The 8387-nt window shown below is 41.0% G+C and overlaps 1 protein-coding gene across 1 annotated transcript; it reads left to right on the forward strand.

Moving 5' to 3' along the window:
* Positions 1-2792: 2792 nt before the first annotated feature.
* MRPS17 (mitochondrial ribosomal protein S17) lies at positions 2793-5923 on the forward strand. The gene is made up of 3 exons (XM_024571529.2): positions 2793-2852; positions 3435-3576; positions 5124-5923. The coding sequence occupies exons 2-3, from the start codon at positions 3454-3456 to the stop codon at positions 5391-5393; spliced, it is 393 nt and encodes a 130-aa protein (XP_024427297.1). The 5' UTR covers positions 2793-2852; positions 3435-3453; the 3' UTR covers positions 5394-5923.
* Positions 5924-8387: the final 2464 nt, after the last annotated feature.

Raw genomic sequence — 8387 nt, forward strand, 5'->3', positions numbered from 1 at the left:
TGCTACCTGATATCAAACTGTACTACAAGGCTATAGTAATCAAAACACCATAGTACTGGCAAAAAACAAAAACAAAAAACAGATAGGTCAATGGAAAGGAATAGAGAGCTCAGAAATAAATCCATGCCTATATGCTCTGTTAATCTACAACAAGGAGGCAAGAATATAAAATAGGGTAAAGTCAGTCTCTTCAATAAATGTGTTGGGGAAACTAGACAGATTTTTTTTTTAAATTAGGCCACTTTCTTATACCACATATGAAAATAAACAAAATGGATTAAACAATTAAATGTGAGACCTGACGCCATAAAACTCCTGGAAGAAAACATAAGCAGTAAACTCTTTGATATCACTCTTAGAGATTTTGACGTCTCCTTTTACAAAGGAATCAAAAGAAAAAGTAAACAAATGGGACTACATCAAACTAAAAAACTAAAGTGTTTGCATAGCAAAGGAAACCATCAACAAAACAAAAAGACAACCTAATAATGAGAGAAGATATTCATCAGTGATACATCCAGTATGGGATTAATAACCAAAATATATTAGGAATTCATACACCACCATCAAAAAAACAAACAATCCCATTAAAATTGGACAGATGACCTGAATAGACATTTCTCCAAAGAGGATGTACAGATGGCCAACGAACATGTGAAAATCATCAGGGAAGTGCAAATTAAAACCACAATGGCATATCACCAGACACCTGTCAGAATGGCTATCATCAATAAATCAACAAACAAGTGTTAGCAAGGATATGGAGAAAAAGGTACACTTGTGTATTTTTGGGGGATTACAAATTGGTGCAACCACTATGGAAAACATGATGGAGGACCTTCAGAAAACTAAAAATAGAACTACCTTATCATCTAGCAATTCCACTTCTAGGAATTTATCCAAAGAAATAAAAAACACTGAATTGATTAAGATGTATGCACCCCCATCTTCATTGAAGCATTATTTACAATAATCAGGGTATGGAAGTAACCTGAGTGCCCATCAACAGATGATGGGATAAAGAAGAGGTGGTATGTATATATAATGGAATATTACTTGGCCATAAAAAATAATGAAATCTTTAGGGTACCACGCTAAATGAAATATGACAGACACAGAAAGACAAATACCATATAATTTCACTTTTATGTCAAATCTAAAGAACAAATAAAAGAACAAAATAGAAACAGACTCATAGACACAGAGAGCAAACTGGTGGTGGCCAGATGGGAGTGGGCTTGGGGGCTATGAGAAAAGGTGAAGGTATTAAGGAGTACAAACTGATAGTTACAAAATAGTCTTATGGATGTAAAGTACAGCATAGGGAATACAGTCAATAATATTGTCATAACTAAGTATGGTGCCAGGTGGGTACCAGGTGGGAGATCACGTCACAAGTTATGTAAATGTCTAACCACTATGCTGTACACCTGAAACTAATATAAAATAATACTAAATGTCAACTGTAAGTGACAAACAAAAAATAAAAATAAAATGTAATTTTTCAGAATTCAGTTTAAAAAAGAACATGTGACATATATGTATGATGAAATTTACAACAAAAAAAGAATAAAACTCATCATTTGCAACAGCATGGATGAAGCTATAGTGAGTCTGTTACACTAAGTAAAATAAGTCAGAGGAAGACAAATACAATATAATTTTACTTAAAATTGGGATCTGAAAAATAAGACAGAAACAGACCCACACATACGGAGAACAAGTTGATGCTTGCCAAAGGGGATGAGCCCTGACCAGGTAGCTCAGTTGGTTAGAGGGCTCTTTGTCCAGCTTCAGTTCCTGCCACTCTTTCCTTCACCCTATGTCCAAGACTCCTTTAAACCGTGAGTGCCCTCCCTCAATCATATGTCCCTCTCCCCTCAAGCTCTGGTCCCCTGGCCAGGAGCTATGTATTGGTCAAGACTCCTCTCTGCAAAATCCGACAATCCTTTCTCAAGGCTCTCATTACTCCTGCTTGTTTCATAATTGTTTCTTTTCTCACCTGTCCTTACTAGACTGTGGGCATTTTGAGAGTGGGGGGCCTCCTTTGATTCATCTTTTTGTCCCCGGTGTCTAGCACAGAGTCTCAGTTTTCCATAAAAGTTTGCTAAGAAAGAAATGGGTGTCAGACAAACATATGGATGAATACTTTTCCCAGCCTTCCCGCAACAGCTGCTAACATGTTTCTGTGATCAAAGACAACTGACCACGTCCATATTTTGGTCCTCAAATTGGCTGTGCTAGTAGCCTATTGTTTTCAGTTCCTATTTGCAATTCCCAAACAAGAGTTTAATACGGTCCCAGATTTCCGTCTATCTTGAGAAGGTAGCATCAAGCAGCCCACTCATGGGCCATCTAACTCCTTCATAATTTACGTATATATGTGCCCACACCAGACTTCTTACCATCGCCCAAATACTGAGAAATAACACCTAAAATCATAAAAAGCTACAGAAGTGTGTCTTAAAAGCCGCTGAGGGTAGAAATGCTTAAATATTTGTCTCAGCATTTGTCTCAGCATTTAGCTGCGTCCAATGATTCACTATTTGATCAGTTAAGAAAGTTCCTTTGACTTGGAAGGCCTTGACAATGCTTGAGAGCTCAACGAAAGAAGAAAGCAAATGAAAAGGAAAACGAAAGGCGAAATACCCCACACACTCCAGGTGTCTCACGCTCCACGGCACTCTTAAGGGGGAGTGGGCGGAGACCTGCCTTTTACCCCGCCCAGGGCTGAAGGGACCTGCGGCCAATGAGAGGGGCGCTCCTGGGCGGAGCGACTTACGTATGGCGTGATGCAACCACGCTGGGACCGGCTGTCGGTAGGTCGTGCGGTAGGATTTCGCAGCCTGGAGGTAAGTGTGGGCTGCACGCTGCATTTGCTGTGGGTGGGTTCGAGGGTCCAGGCCGCTTCCCCGTGAAAGTCGTCAGGGTGACTCGAGTCGCCTGACTTCCGGGGTGTCAACCGGAGTGGAGGGTTCAATCACCCTCAACCTTCCACAGACGGAATGGGTTGTACTCAGTATTAACTAACTGATCTCGAAAGTAGCGCTAAGTCAAGGTCCCCTTCATTGAAAGGACACCCCCGCTGCTCCGCCTAGGCCTTGCGCTCCGCGAGTAGCCAGCGGGATGGAAAAGAATAAGGGACAGCAGTAAAGGCCAGCGTTTATTCGCGTTATTAAGCGCCTCAGAACACGTCTGTGATAGGCCCTGTTGAAGTACCCATTTTGCAGAGGGGGAAACAGGCTTAGAGGGGTTGAATTTACAGCTTTGTGAACTGTGAAAATGGGAGGTTGGGTAATTACAGAAATAGGGAATCATGTAAGCATCTCTAAATTGGTGATTCCGCTGTTTCTAAACATGGGCAGTTCTAGAGACAAAATTCATTTAGCAAGTCATAACCACTAGAATATTAAACTTTGAAATTTGTTTTTCAGGTGACCAAAGCCACCTGAAATGTCAATACCTCGTTCGTCTGTCCATGCCAAATGGATCGTGGGAAAAGTGATTGGGACAGCAATGCAAAAAACTGCTAAAGTGAGAGTAACCAGGCTTGTTCTGGATCCCTATTTACTAAAGGTGGGTAACATCCCTGTTTTCAGTTGGCATTGATGAATCACCAGCACATTCTGGTTCTGAGCTTAAAAGCACTTCTCTATCAGTAAAAATGCATTGAGCATGTGCTGCAAACCAGGTATTGAGCTGATTCTTCGGCCTAACAAAGAGAATTATTCAGGGTTTGTACTCACATTCTTGGGTTCATTTCAGTTCAGTGTGGTAAGTGCTGTAGTCTTATGTGCAACGTATTGTGGGAGCAGAGAGCAGAACACCTCATTCCTCCTTCCCAGGTTGCTGATGGAGCATGTCTTCATTAAGAGATATTTGAGCTGAATCTCAAAAAGGACTTTATCCAGACGACCAGATTGGGGAAGTCATTCTGGCCATGATGAGCAGTGTGTGGAAGTTCTTTTAGCCATGAGAGGGTATGACATTGAACAGCAGGTATTTTGGCAAGAGTGAGCCCAGAGTTTGGCACTAAGTGGGCACTGTTGAATGAGGGCAAGCACAATCTGAATAGGACCATGAAGGGACTTCTATGTTGTATTTTGGATTTCATCTTATAAGCAAAGACAGACTTAGAGATGGGATGGGATGAGGATTGGAGGTGAGGAAATGGGTAAGGAGGCTATTGCAAAAGTCTAGGGTAGAAATGATAAGGACCTGAATATCCTTGGAGCAATGGAGATGTAATGGGAAAAGTAGATTTCAGAAAGGACAGAGTCCTTGATTTGTTAGATGTGTAAGGAGGGAGGTGGAAGTGGCAAGGATGCTTTTGCATTCAAGATTAGGCACACAGGTTGGTAGAAATGCTAGTTATGTGGGATCAAAAACATAGGAATAAGCTGAGAAGTGATGGCATGATCATTGCCCCTTAAAACCAGACACTAGTTTCAATATTGACTGTAGTTTACTAGCTGTGTACAGTACTTAACCCCCTTGAGCCTGTTTTTTTCAAATATAAGTGGGAATACCTGCTGTGGTGGGGTTGTCCTGAAGAGTAGATGATTCTAGTTACCTGTGGTTTGTTTGCAATACTTTGAGCCAGGCATGGAGTAAGTGCTTTATGTACATTATTTAATTCTCTTGGTATCTTTAGAGATGCAGTTATTAGAGCCTCATTTTATGGTGGAAAAAAACCCCTGAGCTTAGAGTTAAGTGATCTGTCCTAAATCACGCAGAGCTAGTGTGATGTGTAGTATGTTTATGGGCTGGAGAGAAGGTGCCACTGGTAGGAAGACTTTAAATAGTGTAGAGAAGGATGGTGACTGATAGAACAAGGCTACTTAATGGGAAAAAAATACAATAAAGATTAAATTTTAAAAAATTAAAAAGAACAAGGCTACTGAAGGTAATAATCAGGAGCGCTTGGGGACAGGGTCATCTCTGGAAAAATCATTGCTGTTTTCCAGAAAATAACAGGTAATTTTTGTATTGGAAGCTTTCTTAAGTTATCTATTTTTACCCCAAGTCCCAGCTTGCTTTCTGTGAATTATTTTTTCATATTCTGTACTACATTGCCAGAAAACAGATAGGAACTGCTGATTTGTTCCTCCTTCTCTCAACAGTATTATAATAAACGAAAAACCTACTTTGCTCACGATGCTCTTCAGCAGTGCACAGTTGGGGATATTGTGCTTCTCAAAGCTTTACCTGTTCCACGAGCAAAACATGTGAAACACGAGCTGGCTGAGATCATTTTCAAAGTTGGACAAGTCATAGATCCAGTTACTGGAAAACCCTGTGCAGGAACGACCTACCTGGAGAGTCCAGTTAGTTTGGAAACCACCCATCTAACCAAAAATCTGGAAGAACTCAGTATCTCTTCAGAACAGTGAAGGAATATTAGAAAAATGAGCCAAAGGGAAAGGTTTATAAGTTTGCTCTCTGGAAAAAGAAATTTTGTAAGTTTCATCACAAAGTGATCAGTTTCTCTTCTGGTGTTTATGAAATAGCTAAAAGTAAATGAATAAAGGGTTTGTTACAATTTTCCTAAAAGGTTCATGGCCATGTGTCGAATTTCCTGTTCAGTGAACATACTTTCTTGTTATACTAAATGTGCCTAGCAATCTGCTGCATTATTTTTTAAGCTCACTGTTTTAGATGTGTTTTTCTTTTCATGCAAAGGAATCTGGAATTTATTTTTAGAAACTTTATTTTGGGAGCGGAAACCCTTTTGATATCATAAACAGATAGGATCACATTGAGTAAATGTTTTTGATGATGTATATCCAAAATTAATTTGATTTTTTTCTCTGATTTAACCAGTTCCAAACAGAAATAACCAACATGCTTGGGGGTCAGACTCTGTCAGATTAAAATTTTCATTAATTAGAATGTTGACATGTAGAAAATAAAACTTTAAAATTCTGTCTTACATTTTTTAATCCTGTAGCCTAGGCTACATTAAATAGGAATAAGTTCTATGAAGTTGTTGAACTTCCCACACATGCATTAGAATTGGAAAGTTTCAGAGTTTTGTTGCTGTCCATTAATTTTGATTATTTAAATTTTGACTTGAAGGAACATTGAGCAATATATTTCAGTTTTCTAGCTCCTAGAAAGAGATTTGGAGCATAGTTCGCCCTCAGCTAATACGCATATTATATAAGCACAGGGTTTCAACAGTGACCACAGGCACTGCCCACCCTCTCAGGGCTCGTACACAGGTGCCTTCATGGCAAACAAAAGAAGTACATAGGTGGGGGGAAGTTAGAGTAACTCCCCAGAAGAGATGAGATGGTGCTCAAATTGAATCTTAAGGGAAGAGTCTCCAGGCTAGTAGATGAGGGGTGTGGAAAGGGCATTCCAGGCAGGGGGAACAGTGTAAAGTCCTCAAAGTATGAGAGAAAGGAGCAGAACCAAGGGGTTCTGGAAGCTGGTGAAAATTGCTGGAACATTTTGAACAAGGGTAGAAATCAGGTAGAGAAATAGACAGTAAATGTGCTCTAAGTGGAGGTGGGTTATTTAACATTTTTTAAAAGAGTGATATAATTAGATTCACAATTTCATAAAAGTAATAGCATCAGTGTAGAGTATAGACAGGAAGGGAAAGATTAAAGGTAAGGAGAGAGTGACCTCTTCAAAGACTGGTCCAAAGACATAAACTGAGGTGGATAGTGAAGATAAAAAGAGATTGCACAGATGATGTTCCAGAGTAGAACTCTCAGGGCTTGGTACCGGGGAGGGTGAGTGAGGAAAAGGGAAGCATTTAAGACTGTCCAGGTCTCTGCAGGTAGGGCTATGTAGGACACCTGTCCAAGCCATCTCTAGAAGCTCAAATACTTTAAATGTTTACATATACTCTATCATTTTTATCTTTTAAGATTTTTAAAAATTGTGGTGCAAAAATGATGCTCGGGGAAGATGCCTCAAATTTATTCTGTGGTGTTGAGTAACCGAAGCCACACACTGTGAAACAAGAGTACCTCCCCCAGTAAAAAGCATTGAGTTAATGGAACTCCAAAACAAAATAATAGTGGAGAAAAAATGCAGAATGAGTCACCTAATACTAAACACAAAAAAGCAAGGTCAGCAAAGAAATGTCTACCAACTTTACATTTCAGGAAAATAGATTTGAAAGTATTTATCTCCTGAAAGAAGTGAGAAATTGGGGGAATGTGTGAGAAAGTCACAAGGGCATATTGATATTATTGCCTTGAAGAGGCCCTGCCTCCTGCTATGGGGACTGGGACTTCCTCAGTTCTGCCCTGGGGATAGCTCACTTCAGCCTGTACAGCCACACAGAGCGTAAGCCTGTGAGATCAGGAACTCAGCCATACAGCTACAGCCTCTAGCTTCCTGTCCATGAGTCCCTTGGTCTTCTTCCCTGGCCTTCAAGAGACAGATGCTTGTCCCCAAATGCATTGTCTGGGGCAAATCCTTGTTGCCATTCCTCCATCCACAAGACCTGTTTCTGTCCTCCCTGGTGGTTCCTTGCCATATTAAGATGTTCAAACATTGCCCCAGTCAGAAAACTGCGCCACTTCAGCCCCAATGCTTCCTTCGCCTCCCAGATAACCAGCCTCAGAGAACCCCTCGGTCCATAAACCCAGTTCCTACCCCTACCCCTCCTACAGAGATCTGCCTGGATGTTACTGGGGAGACCCAAATTAGGGGGCTCCCCTCCTCAGTTCTTGTGAGAGAAATTCAGGCAGGAGACAACACATATAGTAGAAATGAGATAGTAAGTTTATGAAATACACTTGACCAGGAAGCTATACGCAGGCACCCAGCTAGTCTGAGTGCCTGTTAGGATTTTGGGGATTTTATGCTATAACCAGCTTCTAAATTCTCCTTCCTCCTCCCTTCTCTGGACCTTGGGATTAATTTAGTTTCAAAGGCTTCCTTTCCTAAATAGTGGAAATAATACACACAGAATTTCAAAGGCTCCCCTCCTGTACTATTCATGGTTCTCTTGTGATTTTCAGAACTGGCAATCAATCTGACTGGGCTCAGGGCTGCTAAATTAATGAGTGAGACAGGTCTCCCACTCCCAGCGCTGGTCTGCTATCTATTCTACTTAACATGGATACAGAGACCTCCCAGCTACCTGGGCCTGGGGCATTTTCCCCCTGGCCTCTGGAGATTCTCACTGGCCTTGAAATGCTCCCTTTAATGGGTGGGGCCCCTGGTGCTCCCTGTTTCTCCCCCTTCTCTCACTCCCTGGCTCCCTTTCTGCCCATCTTGTCTTGGTTGTAGTTTTCATGGTTACATTTTAGGCTTTTTTTTTTTTTGATCTTATTGTAGGTGCACTTAACCCAAACAGTGCCATCCTGACCCACACGCCTTTATCTAAATTGTTTCCTCTGCTAATTGGAAATGACCTCCTG

Source organism: Desmodus rotundus, chromosome 1 (genome assembly GCF_022682495.2).
Source record: "Desmodus rotundus isolate HL8 chromosome 1, HLdesRot8A.1, whole genome shotgun sequence".
Lineage (NCBI taxonomy): Eukaryota > Metazoa > Chordata > Mammalia > Chiroptera > Phyllostomidae > Desmodus > Desmodus rotundus.

Bases quoted from the DNA above. Each gene is read 5' to 3' on its own strand.
- MRPS17 (XM_024571529.2), top strand. From the start codon at position 3,454: ATGTCAATACCTCGTTCGTCTGTCCATGCCAAATGGATCGTGGGAAAA. The intron at 3,577-5,123 runs GTGGGTAACATC...TTCTCTCAACAG, and splicing joins TGGATCCCTATTTACTAAAG to TATTATAATAAACGAAAAAC.